At 45.1% G+C, this 19,085-nt stretch overlaps 1 protein-coding gene across 1 annotated transcript; it reads right to left on the bottom strand.

Moving 5' to 3' along the window:
• Positions 1–820: 820 nt before the first annotated feature.
• Positions 821–17,845, bottom strand: LOC141088535 (mediator of RNA polymerase II transcription subunit 28). The gene is made up of 4 exons (XM_073574647.1): positions 17,499–17,845; positions 12,036–12,102; positions 9,738–9,850; positions 821–2,957 (listed from the first exon to the last, which is right to left on the bottom strand). The coding sequence occupies exons 1-4, from the start codon at positions 17,649–17,651 to the stop codon at positions 2,760–2,762; spliced, it is 531 nt and encodes a 176-aa protein (XP_073430748.1). The 5' UTR covers positions 17,652–17,845; the 3' UTR covers positions 821–2,759.
• Positions 17,846–19,085: the final 1,240 nt, after the last annotated feature.

Below are 19,085 nucleotides of genomic sequence, written 5' to 3'. Positions count from 1 at the left end.
ACACTGAGGGAATTGGGGTGAAGAGGGGCCTTTTATCCTCTTGTGTGCTTTCCTGTCCCTGTCAGGAGGAGGAAAACCTCCATGGTGCTGTCAGGAGGAACGTCCTGGAAAAGAACAATTTTACTTTCATCAGTCCATAAAATGTTTCTCCATTTCTCTTTAGGCCAATTGATGTGTTCTTTGGCAAACTGTATCCGCTTCAGTACATGTCTTTTTTAACAGTGGGACTTTGCAGAAACTTCTTGCTAAGATATTAGCTTCACTCAGGCGTCTTCTGTCACAGTGCTCACAGGTAACATGAGACTGTCTGTGATCATCTGGGAGTTGATCATTGGCTGAGTCTTTGCCTCCTGGCTTTTCTTCCATTTCCTTTCACGTCTCTCTGGTTTGGCTTTCCATTTTAAAGCACTGGAGATCATTTTAGCTGAATGGCCTATTATTGCACTTTTTCATAAATTTAACCCTCTGCAATCAACTTTTTAATCAAAGTATGCTGTTCTTCTGAGCAGTCCCATATTTCTTTGGCTTTCAAACAGAAATACATGTACAGTGCTGTGCAAATTAATTGGGACAAAGCATTTTTTTAAAGTAAAATCGTAAGTTGGCTACCAGTCAGTGATTCAAACCAGTTTTAACTGCTTTGAACTGGCACTCACACCTGCTCAAAGCAGTTAAAACTGGTTTGAATCACTGACTGGTAACCAACTTACGATTTTACTTTAAAAAATGCTTTGTCCCAATTAATTTTCACAGCACTGTACAACATGTCCTGGCTTGACCCTTAAATAAGGAAGAAAAGGGGGAAATAGGGGAAGGGGAGTTGTTAATAAAATTGTCCTTTATTATAAATCAAATTAAAATATTAAATTTAAATGAAATTATCATACATCATAAGATGTACATTGGATCATAGTATTTATTTTATAAGCACCACTATGATCACTAGTTCCCAAGTGACTGTCTCAGAATTATGATATGATATCCCAGCCACTGATCCTATAATAATAGGCTGGGTTTCAATTTAATATGGGCATTAAGAAGATCCAATGGCTTGATGTTGGATTGCCATCATTGATGTCACACCCTAAACGTTCCCGTTATTGTATTAAATTCAGAGGCTTGTATTATGCAGCACTTGGATAATTATTATTATGTATTACCTGCAGATACATAATTGTGGCACTGTAAAGCTGTGGGCAGAGAAGTACATCGGTGTCGGCTGGGGGTATCATCGGCACTGCAACTCAAACCACTCTGCTAGTTGCACAACTGCAAACTAAAGAAGATAGGCAATTGTGCCGCCGTCTGCCAATAGTGTAGTAAGTATGAATGCCGGTGATCCCCGATCCACCTGTCGGTGTTAACTACGGGGATCGTCTGCGCTGCAATTAAGATCGCTCTTCTTCATGTCTCGTGTCAGGAGACCATGTGAGGATTGATATCAGCCCGCCAGTCCCTAAATCTCATTACCCGTGTCTCAATCAGAGATCTGACGGGGAGTAGCGTGGCGGTGGATATACGAATAGTGCCTTCATTAGTCTGAGATAATATTCTACTTGGGATGAAGTCACTGACGTGCATTTCGCCGGGGTGGCCAGCTTTCTCTAAGGGCGGCGCTCATAGCAATACGGCAGTGACAATCATAGATATCTACCGGAGACCTATGGTAGTTATGCCAACCCATCGGTGACCCGCAATCACGTGACGGGGGTCACCGATAGGCGGATTTCCGGCTCGCTTGCCGAAAGTGCGTGTTAAATGCCGCTGTCAAGAGTTTGACAGTGGCATTTAACGGGTTAATAGCCGAGGGTGGATCGCGATTCCAACCGCGGCTGTTCTGGGCACATGTCAGCTGTTCAAAACAGCTGACGTGCTGGAAAAGAAGTGGGCTCACATCAAAAGGAGGTTGTCTGACATTGGCGTATTATTATGCCCAATGTCGGAAAGGGGTTAAGGACCAGGCAGATGTGCGGCAGCTTTGCACAACTCAGAGCCTGTGAGCACAAGCCTGGATTCTAATGCAGAAATTGTGTTCTCTCATTTCCAGATGGACAATTATAAGGATCTGTTGCAACTAAGACCGTTCTTTCTATTTAAACGGTAGCACCCTCTGGTCTGGGTGTCAGCTAATTTGCCAACAGATCACAAGTTGGATTCATTTGATATATGTTCTATAGGAGTGTATAAAATCATGGGTATTCATCGTGTATATAGTCCAGCCTGATGAAGGGGCTAGACCGTCTCCGAAACACGAAGCAACGATGAAAGCTTTTATACAATGACCCCAGTGGTACATCACCTCATCATCCATGGCAGCACTGAACCAAACCCCGATTTTTCTCCCTTCCTTGGATTTCTGCCTGGATGTCAGAGTCCAGCAGGTGGAGCAACAGAAAATCAGAATCGCCTCATTATTCCTCAGCGCTGTGCCTGCTCTGACACAACAGGCTCAGGTAAAAAACAACACAAACTCTGTTTTTTCTTACTACGATCTGCGCAAGGTACGCTTTCCTTTCTCTATCATGTACTCAGATGGACACTTCTATTATTTTTGCACCACCTCAGTTCTCTGCCCGTCATACATGTGACACTTACTGCGCAGGACAGAGTATTTTAGCTTTTTTGAACCTGACACTTGGAAACATTAAGAAACACTGAAATACACCAGTTTATAGAAGCATTTTTTAATTGACTCACCTTTCCAAAATATAGTATAAAAAAAAACAAACAAAAATATTCTTTACAATTTGTCCTTCAGGTCACGTCTGCTTCATTGGCGCAGGGATATTGGCAGAGGCTTGCTCCAGGAATGCCAGAGGCCCTTGTGGCATTTCGCTTGGCTTCTTAGGCGGACCATTAATCTCCTCTAGGACTTGCTGCCAGCTCCGTAGCTTAGCCAGGTGCTTCTGAATGAGCGCTTCCTTCCTCTGCAGCTCGCTCCTCAGTTCTGTCACATCCTATCAGGAGCAAATGTAGAAAAAAAAAAAGGCAATTTATATTGTAGCAAGGGTTTGATGATGGCAAACAGCAAACAATGCTTCCTGGCAGGAGGAGGTTTGCTGTTATGTCTACCAGGGCTGTGGAGTCGGAGTCGTGGTCGGTGCTCATTTTGTTGGAGTCGGTATAAAATGGACCGACTCCGACTCCTAAAATATATAATAAATTGGGTACAGTAGTTCAATGCAGAATGTGCTGAATATTTTTTCATAGGAATTTGGGAAAGTTATGAAATGTCCTATAAATGGCTGTTCTATTCCTGATCTAAGGCTACATTCACACACAGCGTTTTTCCAGCGTTTTTTGAGGATACGTTTTTCAGTTGCAAAAGCAGATCAGCTTCTTAAAAAAACCGCATCACGAGCTCATAGATAATGTTTTCAATAGCAAAAGTAGATTAGAAATCTGCTCTATATATCCATTTATCCATATCACATCTGTACCAAAAAGAATGAACGCTGGATAGCACACAGACTACACTCCTTTTTTTAGCACCAGTCAGGTACATCTCATAGCTGCCCAAAAGGACGCCCAGGACAGGCATTGCTCGTCTTCAGTAACATCAACTGATAGTTGGAATAAATAGACTGCATTCATCACCACATCTTCTTAAGATGCAGGCTTTATTTTCAAGTGTAGGGGTGTGAAGTATGAGGTTCTGCAGCAGCTGAGGTGTGCAGTATGAAATTCTGCGGAACAGTATGAGATTCTGCCTCCCCCCCTAGGTTTGATCCTGGCTACGCCCATAGTGTGAATGAAGCCTGAGGGTCTAGGGTTTCTCTTAGCCGAGATAAGTCATAGTGTGTGTGTTTATTATATATATATACACACACACACACACACACACACACACACACACACACACACACACAGTACAGGCCAAAAGTTTGGACACACCTCAATCAAAGCGTTTTCTTTATTTTCATGACTATGAAAATTGTAGATTCACTCTGAAGGCATCAAAACTATGAATTAACACATGTGGAATTATATAATTAACAAAAGAGTGTGAAACTACTGAAAATACTGTATGTCTTATTTTCTAGGTTCTTCAAAGTAGCCACCTTTTGCTTTGATTTCTGCTTTGCACACTCTTGGCATTCTCTTGATGAGCTACAAGAGGTAGTTACTGGAAAAGGTTTTCACTTCCCAGGTGTGCCCTGTCAGGTTTAATAAGTTGGATTTCTTGCCTTATAAATGAGGTTGGGACCATCAGTTGTGTTGTGCAGAAGTCTGGTGGATACACAGCTGATAGTCCTACTGAATAGACTGCTAGAATTTGTATTATGGCAAGAAAAAAGCAGCTAAGTAAAGAAAAAGGAGTGGCCATCATTACTTTAAGAAATGAAGGTTAGCCAGTCCGAAAAATTGGGAAAACTTTGAAAGTGTCCCCAAGTGCATTGGCAAAAACCATTAAGCGCTACAAAGAAACTGGCTCACATGAGGACCGCCCCAGGAAAGGAAGACCAAGAGTCACCCCTGCTGCGGAGGATAAGTTCATCCGAGTCACCAGCCTCAGAAATCGCAGGTTAACAGCAGCTCAGAATAGAGACCAGGTCAATGCCACACAGAGTTCTAGCAGCAGACACATCTCTACAACAATTGTTAAGAGGAGACTTTGTGCAGCAGGCCTTCATGGTAAAATAGCTGCTAGGAAACCACTGCTAAGGACAGGCAACAAGCAGAAGAGACTTGTTTGGGCTAGAGAACACAAGGAATGGACATTAGACCAGTGGAAATCTGTGCTTTGGTCTGATGAGTCCAAATTTGAGATCTTTGGTTCCAACCACCGTGTCTTTGTGCGACGCAGAAAAGGTGAACGGATGGACTCTACATGCCTGGTTCCCACCGTGAAGCATGGAGGAGGAGGTGGTGTGATGGTGTGGGGGTGCTTTGCTGGTGACACTCTTGGGGATTTATTCAAAATTGAAGGCATACTGAACCAGCATGGCTACCACAGCATCTTGCAGCGGCATGCTATTCCATCCAGTTTGTGTTTAGTTGGACCATCATTTATTTTTCAACAGGACAACGGCCTCAAACACACCTCCAGGCTGTGTAAGGGCTATTTGACCAAGAAGGAGAGTGATGGGGTGCTACGCCAGATGACCTGGCCTCCACAGTCACCAGACCTGAACCCAATCGAGATGGTTTGGGGTGAGTGAAGGCAAAAGGGCCTACAAGTGCTAAGCATCTCTGGGAACTCCTTCAAGACTGTTGGAAGACCATTTCTGGTGACTACCACTTGAAGCTCATCAAGAGAATGCCAAGAGTGTGCAAAGCAGTAATCAAAGCAAAAGGTGGCTACTTTGAAGAATCTAGAATATAAGACATATTTTCAGTTCTTTCACACTTTATATAATTCCACATGTGTTAATTCATTGTTTTGATGCCTTCAGAATGAATCTACAATTTTCATAGTCATGAAAAGAAAACTCTGAATGAGGTGGTGTGTCCAAACGTTGGTCTGTACCGTATACATGTACATGTATACAGTGTATTACATATTTACAATTTATTACAGTTTTTTGTGTTCTAAAGTTGTATTCCAATAAATATTATGTTCTAAATATCTTGATTATTGGATCATAGAAATGATTAAATGTCTGATGTTCACATTGTACTACAATAAATTTTTCACTTAAATATAAGCAATATATGTGGGAGTCGGAGTCGTGGAGTCGGTGTAAGGGAAATTGAGGAGTCAGAGTCGCAGGTTTGGCTTACCGACTCCATAGCCCTGATGTCTACTATGGTTATATTTAAAGGGGTTTTCTAGGATCTAAAATACATGGCTACTTTCTTCTAGAAAGTGTCATATCTGTCAGCCAGGAATGTCTGGTACTCCAGCTCAGCTTCGTGGAAATTAACGTGGACAGCTGTTTCTGGAATAAAGCAGCCATGGTTTTCTAATCCTTCTGGACAATCCCTGTAGGATATCTCCATGAATAGCAGATTTGCATTTGATTCTTCTGCATCTTATCAGTATGTAACATGAGCTGTTTTGTTGAGAAATTGAAAAAGATTTCAGACTATGCGTTGCAGAAAGTGAAATCTACAATTCCACAACACGGATTAACGCGTCAATTTCTGCACAAAAATGATCAGCAACGTACAGTTTGGTCCATATATATTTGGACAGAGACAACATTTTTCCAATTTTGGTTCTAGACATTACCACAATGAATTTTAAACACAACAATTCAGCTGCAGTTGAAGTTCAGACTTTCAGCTTTCATTTGAGGGTATCCACATTAAAATTGGATGAAGGGTTTAGGAGTTTCAGCTCCTTAACATGTGCCACCCTGTTTTTAAAGGGACCAAAAGTAATTGGACAATTGACTCCAAGGCTATTTCATGGACATTTGTGGGCAATCCCTTCATTATGTCATTCTCAATTAAGCAGATAAAAGGCCTGGAGTTGATTTGAGGTGTGGTGCTTGCATTTAGGATGTTTTGCTGTGAAGGAAACATGCGTCAAAGGAGCTCTCCATGCAGGTGAAACAAGCCATCCTTAAGCTGCAAAAACAGAAGAAACCCATCCGAGAAATTGCTACAACATTAGGAGTGGCAAAATCTACAGTTTGGTACATCCTGAGAAAGAAAGAAAGCACTGGTGAACTCATCAAAGCAAAAAGACCTGGGCGCCCACGGAAGACAACAGTGGTGGATGATCGCAGAATAGTCTCTATAGTGACGAGAAACCCCTTCACAACAGCCAACCAAGTGACCAACACTCTCCAGGAGGTAGGCGTATCAATATCCAAATCTACCATAAAGAGAAGACTGCATGAAAGTAAATACAGAGGGTTCACTGCACGGTGCAAGCTACTCATAAGCATCAAGGATAAAAAGGCTAGACTGGACTTTGCTAAAAAACATCTAAAAAAGCCAGCACAGTTCTGGAAGAACATTCTTTGGATAGATGAAACCAAGATCAACCTCTACCAGAATGATGGAAAGAGAAAAGTATGGCGAAGGCGTGGTACAGCTCATGATCCAAAGCATACCACATCATCTGTAAAACACGGCGGAGGCAGTGTGATGGCTTGGGCATGCATGGCTGCCAGTGGCACTGGGTCACTAGTGTTTATTGATGATGTGACACAGGACAGAAGCAGCCGAATGAATTCTGAGGTATTCAGAGCCATACTGTGTGCTCAGATCCAGCCAAATGCAGCCAAACTGATTGGTCGTCGTTTCATACTACAGATGGACAATGACCCAAAACATAAAGCCAAAGCAACCCAGGAGTTTATTAAAGCAAAGAAGTGGAATATTCTTGAATGTCCAAGTCAGTCACCTGATCTCAACCCAATTGAGCATGCATTTCACTTGTTAAAGACTAAACTTCAGACAGAAAGGCCCACAAACAAACAGCAACTGAAAACCACCGCAGTGAAGGCCTGGCAGAGCATCAAAAAGGAGGAAACACAGCGTCTGGTGATGTCCATGAGTTCAAGACTTCAGGCAGTCATTGCCATCAAAGGGTTTTCAACCAAGTACTAGAAATGAACATTTTATTTACAATTATTTAATCTGTCCAATTACTTTTCGTCCCTTTAAAAACAGGGTGGCACATGTTAAGGAGCTGAAACTCCTAAACCCTTCATCCAATTTTAATGTGGATACCCTCAAATGAAAGCTGAAAGTCTGAACTTCAACTGCATCTGAATTGTTTTGTTTAAAATTCATTGTGGTAATGTCTAGAACCAAAATTAGAAAAATGTTGTCTCTGTCCAAATATATATGGACCTAACTGTATAAATGAGATTTATCATGTCAGTTAGCTGGTACTGTATTACTTTCTGGATTTCCACATGCAAATCCACACGGGACATCAGCCACAAACATGCAAAGTGTGGACATAACCTTTAGTTCCCCCACAGCGCTCCATCAGCCTTACAATGGATACTATTGCCACCTGAGCGACCATGTTGTCTTACAGTAAGGTCTGTTAGGGTACACAGGTAGATAGATAACCCTCCAGGTAAAGTGATATACGGTTTTATTTCTTGGGCAGGGCTGGATGGGGCCGCACATGTCTTATATAGCGTGTTATGCCTGTAAGGCTAAGTGCACACGTACCGGAACTCTCGCGGAAATTACCGCGAGAATTCCGGAATTCCAGTCCACGGGAAAATCGCATTTTAAATTCCCGCGATTTTCCCGCGGAAAAACTAGCATTTTGCAAGCGTAATTAGCTTGCAAAGTGCTAGCGTTCTCCAAGCGATCTGTAGCATCGCTTGGAGAACTGATTGACAGGTTGGGCACACTCATCAAACATAGTGTTTGACAAGTGTGACCAACTTTTTACTACTGAGGCCGCCTATGCAGCATCAGTAGTAAAAGATAAAATGTAAAAAAAAAAAATAAAAAATGGTGTTATTCTTACCCTCCGACGTCCCGCGCATCCGTTCCCAGTAATCCTTTGCGAAAATGCCCGCGATGACGTCAGTTCTCGCGGGATCGTGACGTCTCGCGGTTATTCGCGATGACGTCGCGCGAATGACAGCGAGACTTCGCGATCCCGCGAGAGCGGACGCCATCGTGGGCATTTTCGCAAAGGATTACTGGGAACGAGAGCGTGAAGAGAAGCGGGAAGACTGCGCGGGACGCCGGAAGGTAAGAATAACAATATTTTTTATTTTTAAATTCTATTTTTTACAGGACAGTCTCCTCTACTCTGGACCGTGGGTACCATCCGCAAATGCTCTGCTTACTTTCCGCATGGTGTGCACAGCCACATGCGGAAAGTAAACGGAACAATGCATTCCTATGGGTGCGGGATCGCCGCGATTCCGCAAATTAATGAGCATGCTGCGGTTTTTACCACGAAGCGATTCCACCGCGGTAAAAACCGCAGCATTAGTACAGCATTGCGGAATCCCATAGGAATGCATGGGATGCTTATTTTTCGCGTTTTCGCGGCAAAATCGCGCGGTTAAAACCGCCGCGGAAACGCGAAAAAAACGCCACGTGTGAACTCAGACTTAGTGGCACAACTCCCTTATTGCAGCCCTGTACATACAAGTGTGGCGGTGAATGGGGCTGCAGCTTTGGCCCTTTCATAGCACTAATCAGTACGGGCCCTAAGGACAGGTCATGAATGTTTAAAGGGAATCTGTCAGCAGAGAATTACTATTCTGATGTGGCAAACAGTCCCGTGCAGATTCCCACCTGCTTGTTTTCCCCCATCTTCACCCCCTCTATTTTGATTGACAGCTCTGGCTTTATAAAGTCAGTAAAAGGGCGCTGATAAAAGTGAAAACAAGTATGTGAAAAGGTGCACTGAACTGTTTGGCCACACCAATGGTGCACCAAGCGCCTGTTCATGGTTGGAACAGCCTTCAGCGCCAACAGTCTCTTTTTGAGCAATCATTCAGATGGCAGACATTCCAGCCGCCTCTCTCATACACAAGAGGCGCGCGTCCCGCGTTTTCTATGAGGGAGCCATCGCCTGGCACGTCTGGCTGCAGATTATCTCAGGGAGACAATGCGATCGGCAGGCCAAAAATCAGACCTTCCATTTCATTATGCCCCCCCAACAAACTGTCAGAGGAATTCCAGACACAGACTGTGGGACAATCCTGGAGATATCAGTGGGCTCAGCTGACATTAATCAAATGTGTATGGGGTTTAAGTCCTGGAGACCTCTTTGAGATAAGCCAGTTTGCTATGGAGACATCATCCTTAGGAGTAGTGAGGAGATGACATGGTCCTCACAGTAGGATATTCACCTCCTTAATAACCTGCTCCGGCTTCTGGACAGACAGCTGTAATCTCTTCTGTAGGAAGAAACATTCTGTTTGTCTGGCCACATCCAGGAACTTCTGAATACACTGTTCAACACCTGAGGAGGAGAGAAGAAGACCGGGAACGTTTCAGACTGGTGCTACCACATAACAGACACAGCATGGACCCCTGGGCTGGGGCTGTAGACAGACATTTGCAGTAAAGCGCTTTCAAAACATTTCAGCAGTAAGGGGACCGTCTGCTACGTCTCTGTGCCTATCTGGAATAACGGACACTTTCAGAAAAAAAAAAAAGTATAAATGGAGCTCACATGAGTTTATGGTGATTTATCTAAATTCTCTCACAAATGCAGTCACATTTCCACGCTCCTGGCATTTATTCCCTCCTTGTATTGCGTCCAGTACGCTGTAATCTCCCCACCATCGAGTACAGGCCGTCACACATCATAAACCTCTCATTTCCACTGATCCCACATCTCTCCTCAGCCTCCATGTCTCTTAATGGATTGTGTTTCTCAAGCTGGGCAGCAGACTGAACAGTTTCAGTACCGGAGCTGTGTTATGTGAGTAATTACTTTTTAACTATAAGAAATGTCTGTGTGGTGGAAGAGGAATCATTGGATCTGTAGTTCTTCACATACAGTGAGGGAAAAAAAGTATTTAGTCAGCCACCAATTGTGCAAGTTCTCCCACTTAAAAAGATGAGAGAGGCCTGTAATTGACATCATAGGTAGACCACAACTATGAGAGTCAAAATGAGAAAACAAATCCAATTACGATTTCAGTAAGTCTTCACAAGGTTGGCGACACTGTTGGTGGTATGTTGGCCCATTCCTCCATGCAGATCTCCTCTAGAGCAGTGATGTTTTGGGCCTGTTGCTTGGCAACACAGACTTTCAAATCCCTCCAAAAGTTTTCTATGAGGTTGAGACCTGGATACTGACTAGGCCACTCCAGGACCTTCATGTGCTTCTTACGAAGCCACACCTTCGTTGCCCTGGTGGTGTGTGTTGGGATCATTATGCTGAAAGACCCATCCACGTTTCATCTGCAATGCCCTTGCTGATGGTAGGAGATTTGCACTCAAAGTCTCACGATACATGGGCCCCATTCATTCTTTCGTGTACACGGATCAGTCGTCCTGGTCCCTTGGCAGAGAAACAGCCCCAAAGCATGATGTTGCCATCCCCATGCTTCACAGTAGGTATGGTGTTCTTAGAATGCGGAGTTGCATACAGTCTCCTCCAAACACGACTAGTTTTGTTTCTACCAAACAGTTCTACTTTGGTTTCATCAGACCATATGACATTCTCCCAATACTCTTCTGGATAAACCAAATGCTCTTTAACAAACTTCAGACGGCCCCGGACATGTACTGGCTTAAGCAGGGGGACACGTCTGGCACTGGAGGATCTCAGTCCCTGGCGGTATAGTGTGTTACTGAAAGTAGCCTTTGTTACGGCAGTCCCATTTCTATGCAGGTCATTCACTAGGTCCCCCCTTGTGGTTCTGGGATTTTTGCTCACCGTTCTTGTGATCATTTTGACCCCATGGTGTGACATCTTGCGTGGAGCCCCAGATCGAGGGAGATCATCAGTGGTCTTTTATGACTTCCATTTTCTTATTATTGCTCCCACAGTTAATTTCATCACACCAAGCTGCTTGCCTATTGCAGATTCAGTCTTCCCAGCCTGGTGCAGGGCTACAATTGTGTTTCTGGTGTCCTTCGACAGCTCTTTGGTCTTCACCATAGTGGAGTTTGGAGTGTGACTGTTTGAGGTTGTGGACAGGTGACTTTTATACTGATAAGTTCAAACAGGTGCCATTACTACAGGTAATGAGTTGAGGACAGAGGAGCCTCTTAAAGAAGAAGTTACAGGTCTATGAGAGCCAGAAATCTTGCATGTTTTTAGATGACCAAATACTTATTTTCCTCCTTAATTTGAAAAATAATTCTTGCCAAATCAGACAAAGTGATTTTCTGGATTTGTTTTCTCATTTTGACTCTCATAGTTGTGGTCTACCTATTATGTCAATTACAGGCCTCTCATCATTTTAAGTGGGAGAACTTGAACAATTGGTGGCTGACTAAATACTTTTTTCCCCACTATGTAATTTAGACAACAAAAGCCAAAGCAGCATCAAAAAGGTAATAATGAGTAATAACGACCTCTGAGCCATGGTGCCATCACCTGGTTTGTATGGAGAGCTATTTGGATAAATTTGGTAAAAGAAGTAAAATCCCTATAAACGACAGAGACTCAGCATCTCGGCGTATGTTACCTGTGCGGATCTCCTCCTGGTCTGTGCCGTTCACATAGTCCTGGCTCACGAGAGAAGCAAAGCAAGCCTGTAATAGAGAGGAAAACGAATTACATCTACAATGGATTATACCATTTCTGAGGCGGCCATGTTACAGCATTGCCCCGACTAGAAGTCCTTCTCTGTGGAGCAAGTGTGAGTGACAGCTGCCATCTCCAACAAGCTGCGGAAAACCATGAAACTGACAGTGGGCAGGAACATGGCTGCCCTGCAAGCACCCAGAAGAGGACGGGACATGTCTGATCTCCATGCACGGCCGGGCAGTCAGGGAAGGATTGGGGTGAAACACCCCTAAAGTAGAAACATTGTAGTAAGGGATGCTGTGTATAGCTCAGGGCGCACAGACCAGACGTTGTCCCAATGCGCCGAGTACTGGAAACACTAACAATTTCTTCCGTATTTCAGTGATTTCCAGCTGTTACAAAACTACAACTCCCAGCACGCCCTAACACATTATTAATATACATTTATATAGCACCATTTATTCCAAGGCACTTTACATGTGAAATGAGAAATATAGACAAGTATAATAAACATTTGTAAGACAAGGGACACACAAGTACATAAGGAGAGGGGACCCTGCCCGCGATGGCTCACAGTCTACAGGGATGGGTGAGGATACAGTAGGAGAGGGTAGAGCAGGTCGTGCTGGTTGTGTGTCGGAACAGGTGGATCTTCAGGTTCTTCTTGAAGGTTTCCGTTGTTGGTGAGAGTCTGATGTGTTGCGGCAGAGCGTTACAGAGTATGGGGGAAGCACAGGAGAAGTCTTGTATGTGGTTGTGGTGGGAAAGAGATACGGGGGGAGTAGAGGAGGAGATCTTGAGATGATCGAAGGTTGCGTGCGATTAGGTACCGGGAGACCATGTGACAGATGTATGGGGGAGACAGGTTGTGGGTGGCTTTGTATGTTATGGTTAGGGTTTTGAACTGGAGCCTCTGGGCAATAGGAAGCTATTGAAGGGCCTGGCATAGGGGGGAGGCTGGGGAATAACGGGGAGACAGGTGGATTAGTCGGGCAGCAGAGTGCAGGATGGATTGGAGTGGTGCCAGAGTGCTGGAGGGGAGGCCAGAGAGTAGGGGGTTGCAGTAGTCGAGGCAGGAGATAAGGGCATGCACTAGTGTTTTTGTGGTTTCATGGTTGAGGAATGCGCGGATCCGGGAAATAATTGAGTTTGAGGCGGCATGAGGAGGTAAGGGCTTAGATATGTGGTTTGAAAGAGAGGGCAGAGTTGAGGAAGACCCCAAGGCACAGAGCATGCGGGACTGGGGAAAGCGAGCAGCCATTGACAATGATGGATAGGTCTGGTGTAGGAGTAGAGTGAGATGGGGGAAAGATGATGAATTCTGTTTTGTCCATGTTCACTTTGAGAAAGCGAGCAGAAAAGAAGGCTGAAACAGCAGACAGACATTGTGGGATTTTGGTCAGTAAGTAGGTGAGGTCAGGTCAGGTCCAGATAGGTAGATCTGCGTGTCATTGGCGTACAGGTGATACTGCAAACCGTGGGATTCTATGAGCTGTCCCAGGCTGAAGGTGTAGATGGAGAAGAGTAGGGGTCCTAGAACTGAGCCTTGAACACCAACAGACAGGGGGCGCGGTGAGGAGGTGGTGTGTGAGAGGGAGACACTAAATGTTCGGTCTGTTAGGTATGATGAGATCCAGGATAGGGCCAAGCCTGTGATGCCAAGAGATGAGAGAATTTGTAGCAGGAGAGAGTGGTCCACGGTGTCAAAGGAGAAAGACAGGTCCGGGAGAAGGAGGACAGAGTAGTGTCGCTTGCTCTTGGCGGTTAGTAGGTCCTTGGTGACTTTAGTTAGGGCAGTTTCAGTTGAGTGATGTGGTCGGAAGCCAGATTGTAACCGATCACATAGGGAACAGGAGGAGAGGTGGGAGGACAGTTCAAGATATACATGCTGTTCCAGTAGTTTTGAGGCATAAGGGAGAAGAGATATCGGGCGATAGTTAGACACAGAGGATGGGTCGAGGGAGGGCTTTTTGAGGATGGGTGTGATTGAGGCATGTTTAAAGGATAATAATCTTTATTTTTATATAGCGCTAACATATTACGCAGCGCTTTACAGTTTGTACACATTAAGAGGGAAAGACACCATTTGTAAGTGAAAGGTTGAAGAGGTGTGTTAGAGTTGGGATGAAGACTGTGGCAAGGTTAGGGATGAGGTGGGACGGGAGTGGGTCAAGCGTACAAGTGGTGAGGTGTGATCTTGACCAGGGGCGGACACTGACAGCTTGGGGCCCCTGTGCAAGAAATGTGTCTGGGCCCCCCTCCTTTTATGGCGTCAAAGCTACGTGTGTATATAGCCACACACACATACATGTATATATATTACATAATCTCCTTTATTATGTATATTGCTGTCCCTTACAGTGTGCCCTCTCGTTATGTACAGTACGGTCCCTTGCATTTTGAATTATATAGAGCCCTGTTTTTTATTACTTACCGTCCTGTCTTGTTAGCTGTATAATGCAATGATGGCTGATGGAGCATGGGAAAGCTTCTTTTCTAATGGAGGAGCTGATGGACTGGTAGCCTGGTCACCGGCTCCTCGATCAGCAGTCATTTTATATCTAAAAAGAGAGGGGACTATGTAATAAAAGAGGGCAAGAATACACTATGTAAGAGACAGCACTGTACATAACAGCAGAGGAAGGTATATAATAAGGGACGGCACCATATATAACTAGAGAGGATGGTACGTAATAAGGGACGGTGTTATACATAATAAAAGAGGAAACTATGTAACTAAGGATGATGTTATACAGAATTAGTGAGTACACTATATAATTAGGGACTGTGTTAGACATAGTAAGTAATAATAATAATGTCTTCCTCCACCTCCCCCTGTTCCTAAGGCAATTATAAGTCCCCCTTCCTCCCATCCCAATCCCCCACACGCCTCATTGTTCTCCTCCCCTCACATCTCATTATTGTCCTCTCCCCCAAGCCATCATTGCCCTCTTCACCACCTCCATCATTTTCTTCTCCCCCACCACTATTTTGGCTTTCTCCCCCACCACTCCCATCATTGCCCATTCCACCACCTCCACCTCCCCCATTCATTGCCCTTTCCACCACCATCATTGCATTCTCCCCCACCACCCCATCATCATTTCATTTTTCCCCACCATCCCATAATTGCCCTCTCCCCATCACGGCCTTCTCCCCATCACCCCATCATATCATTGCCCCTCGGGCCCGGAGAAACCGGCCAAATTGCCCTCCTCATTAGCCGCCTTGCAGGGCCCCCTGGAGGCTCTGGGCCCCTGTGCAGTTGCACAGGTTGAACCGGCGGTATGTCCGCCCATGATTTTGACAGGAGGGTGGAGAGCTGATCTTCACATGCAGAGAGTTGTGATTTCCTAACAGGTTAGACACCATAGATGTAAATTGGCTGCACTTACATGTAAGTGCCCTGTTTCTCCTCCTGGAGAGCGACATGCCAGGGTAAGGAGGCTTATAGGCCATACAATGCTCCTCTGGGAAATTAAATATGCAAATTGTCTCTTCAGAGAGTAAGAGGACTTGAACTCTAGCGCCATCTACTGGAAGTAGCGATCCTAAAATTAAGTATCGACCCTTTAACGAGCCTTGCCATATGACTTTGGATAAAAGTCAAACCAAAATCTCAACTTGCAGACGTGTTTTGAGATATTACCCCTCCTCAGTGCAAAGCATGAGATCTAATTTTGCTGTATGGAGAGGCCTCTGACTGAGGTCTAAAGGGTGGCATCTCTCTTTGTGGAGAGTGACATACCTCCCAGGAGCATTGTATGGCCTTTAAGTCTCCTTACACTGGCATTCTAGACATGTCACTCTAAACATGGAGATTGTTACCCCGTAGACCCAAGTCAGATGCCTCTCATACACCAAATCAGATCTCATGCTTTGCACTGAGGAGGAGTTACACCTTCCAAACATGTGTCAGCAAACAGATTCTGGTTTGGCTTTTATCCTAAGTCAGTAACCGATCTCAGACTGCGCCAACTTGTGTGATGGAAAAAGTCTCTGTGTGGCCGCACCCAGCATCACCCTAACAAACCACTGGAAACCATTAGGACACGTTCACACAATACTTTCTTGAGTGGAAACAAGTCCAACAACTATGTTTTCAGAGAAATCTGATTTCTTCTCCTCCTGGACTGATCACTTTAAAAATAATCAATTCTTGGTTAACATCGGAATTCATTGTTACATTAATGAGACGGAAGACAGTTGGTGCCGATAAGATTCTATGTAGATGAGGGAGGAGGAGCTAAAGGCAGAGCTCCTCCCCCCTCCTCTCTACAGTGAACTGTCTTCTCCTGTCTCAGTAATGGGATTTTGAGAATAAGAAAGAAGCAGATTTCTCTGATGTATTACAACGTGTCTAATCTTCATGTGTCCTATCAATTCATGACATAGAAATGAAAACAGCAGCTACTCTAAAAGGAAAACCCTCATCATATGAACAGCACAGAGGATTTCCCATAGAAATGAATAGGAAGTTTTCCAATTGTTTTTCACTCAGTGTGAACATACCTTAGGGTGCCTTCACATTGCGTCTATCCCCCCGGTCAGCAGCGCTGTCGATGGTTACTTCACCGTCCCCCACAAAACAGGATTCGGACATATTCGCCAACAGGGCCATAGACTACAATGGTGCTGACAGAGCGAGCATGGGCTCGAACGTCCATCATTTTCGGGCGTGTACACCTACTAGACACAGTCTCCTCTGTCCGAGCGGCCGCCTCCAGTAGTCACATACACCTGAAAATGACGCACGTCAGAGCCCACGCTCGCCCTGTCACCACCATTATAGTCTATGGCCCCGTCAGCTCATGCGTCCGAAACCCGTTTTTCGGGGAGGTTCGGACATAAGCCCCAACAGGGACAAGGAACGGTGACAGAGCGAAATGTGAGCACACCCTTAGAACAGAGGGAATGCTGGTTATTGTGGTGCATAGACCCCGGTGTTCCCGACATGGCGGCCTGCAGACCCCTCCATCTAACTCCCCGGTAATACACCGGAGCCGCCGTTACAGAAGTCAGCGGGGTCTGCCATAGAGGAGGCAAAATACAAATCATCTCTTCCCTCAGACCAAGATGTTAGGTATACAGCTCCAGAGCCAGGGGGGGGGGGGCTGCAGTGCTCCAGAGCTGGGGGGGGGGGGGGCTGCAGTGCTCCAGAGCTGCTGTGGGGGGGGCTGCAGTGCTCCAGAGCTGGGGGAGAGAAGCACCAGTGTCCTGTGTGCATGCTGGGACTTGTAGTGAGGCTGCAGACTACTAATATACACCTGTCCCTCCTCCATCATCTGCAGTGCAGACTGTGCAGCTGCTGTGGAACTACAACTCCCAGCATGTTGACGTCATCAGGGAATGCTGGGAGTTGTAGTCGGACGGCCCCAGTTTCCAGTCTGCACGTTCCTACCTCGAACGAGGACTCCAGCTCGTCCACCAGGGTGCTGTTGGTGTTCTTCGCCCCGGGAGGAGTGGACATCAGGCCAGGCCCTGCTCCAGGCTGCATGGGCGGCGGAGGCCCGGGAGGCTGCCCGGAGAACATCCCGCTGAGAGAAGACGCCATGAGACAGAAGAACAGAACAGGGCTACTGACGTCACCGGACGTCTTCCTGCACAACCACTACTGGCATGCGCCCTACGCCGCCATCATTGATTTGGTAACTGATTTTTTTTAATGCTTTATTTTCGGAAGAGAATGTGCTTCCCAACAACAAAGTATGTCCGGAGCTGGGAATCGCCACACAGCGGCAAAGCGTGGAATAACAGCTACAGCCGTGTTTTTTTTCTAGCCACCAGATGGCGCCATAGCACAGGGAAACGAGAGCAGGGCCCGAGCGGCTCAGACTGGTGGGGAGTCATGGATACAGGGCTGGACCGTCCCGGCCTGCACTTGTGCGCATGAGCAGAAGATGACAGTCACTGCTCTACAGTCATAGATGTAACAGCCAGAACTTTTTTCCTTTCCTTTTTTTTAGGGGTCAAAGAACCAGACTGGAGTCTATATTCTACAGTTGTGATAAGATACATATCACGTCGCCATTTTCCTGTAGAGTTCTCATTTTTCGGGGGCTGAGGGTTATTCTTTGCCCCCAGGGGTTTTTATTGATGCCACTTTCCGATGTTGCAGCGACCAAAAAACCCCATAATCCTGGCGGTTTGGTTCTTATCTCGTTCCGCTGCTTTCTGAGCGGATTAGTTTCTATTTTCATACATCGTATTTTTACGAATTATTATTATTTATATAGCACCATTGGTTCCATGGTGCTGTGCATGAGAAGGGCTGACATACAGATCACAGATGTCACTGACAGTAACAATGACGGACTGATCCAGAGGGAATGCAGCAATAGGGAGAAGTGGGGAGATCCGAACTTCTGTGGTTCCCCCATATTTTTACCCCCAAGGGTGGTTTGCTCGTTCATGACCGGCCAATATTTACAATTCTGACCACTGTCCCTTTATGAGGCCATAACTCTGGAACGCTTCCATGGATCCCGGTGATTCTGACATTGTTTTCTCGTGACATATTGTACTTCATGTCAGTGGTAAAATTTCATTCATATAACTTGTATTTATTTGTGAAAAAAACAGAAATTTGGCAAAAATTTTGAAAATTTCACAATTTTCCAACTTTGAATTTTTATGCCCTTAAATCACAGAGACACAGCACACAAAAAACTTACTAAGTAACATTTCCCACGTGTTTACTTTACATCAGCACAATTTGGGAGCAGCAAATTTTTTTTGTTAGGAAGTTATAAGGGTTAAAAATTGACCAGCGATTTCTCCTTTTTACAACACCATTTTATTTTTACGGACCATATCACATATGAAGCCACTTTGAGGGGTCTATATGATAGAAAATACCCAAAAGTGACACCGTTCTAAAAACTGCACCCCTCACAGTGCTCAAAACCACATTCAAGAAGTTTATTAACCCTTTAGGTGCTTCACAGGAAGTTTTGGAATGTTCAAAAAAATGAACATTTAAATTTTT

The sequence above is a fragment of the Dendrobates tinctorius genome, unplaced genomic scaffold (assembly GCF_039654945.1).
Source record: "Dendrobates tinctorius isolate UK_male_01 unplaced genomic scaffold, ASM3965494v1 ptg000039l, whole genome shotgun sequence".
Classification (NCBI taxonomy): domain Eukaryota; kingdom Metazoa; phylum Chordata; class Amphibia; order Anura; family Dendrobatidae; genus Dendrobates; species Dendrobates tinctorius.
The sequence above is the reverse complement of the archived record's forward strand: the minus strand, read 5'-3'. Positions and strand labels throughout refer to the sequence as shown.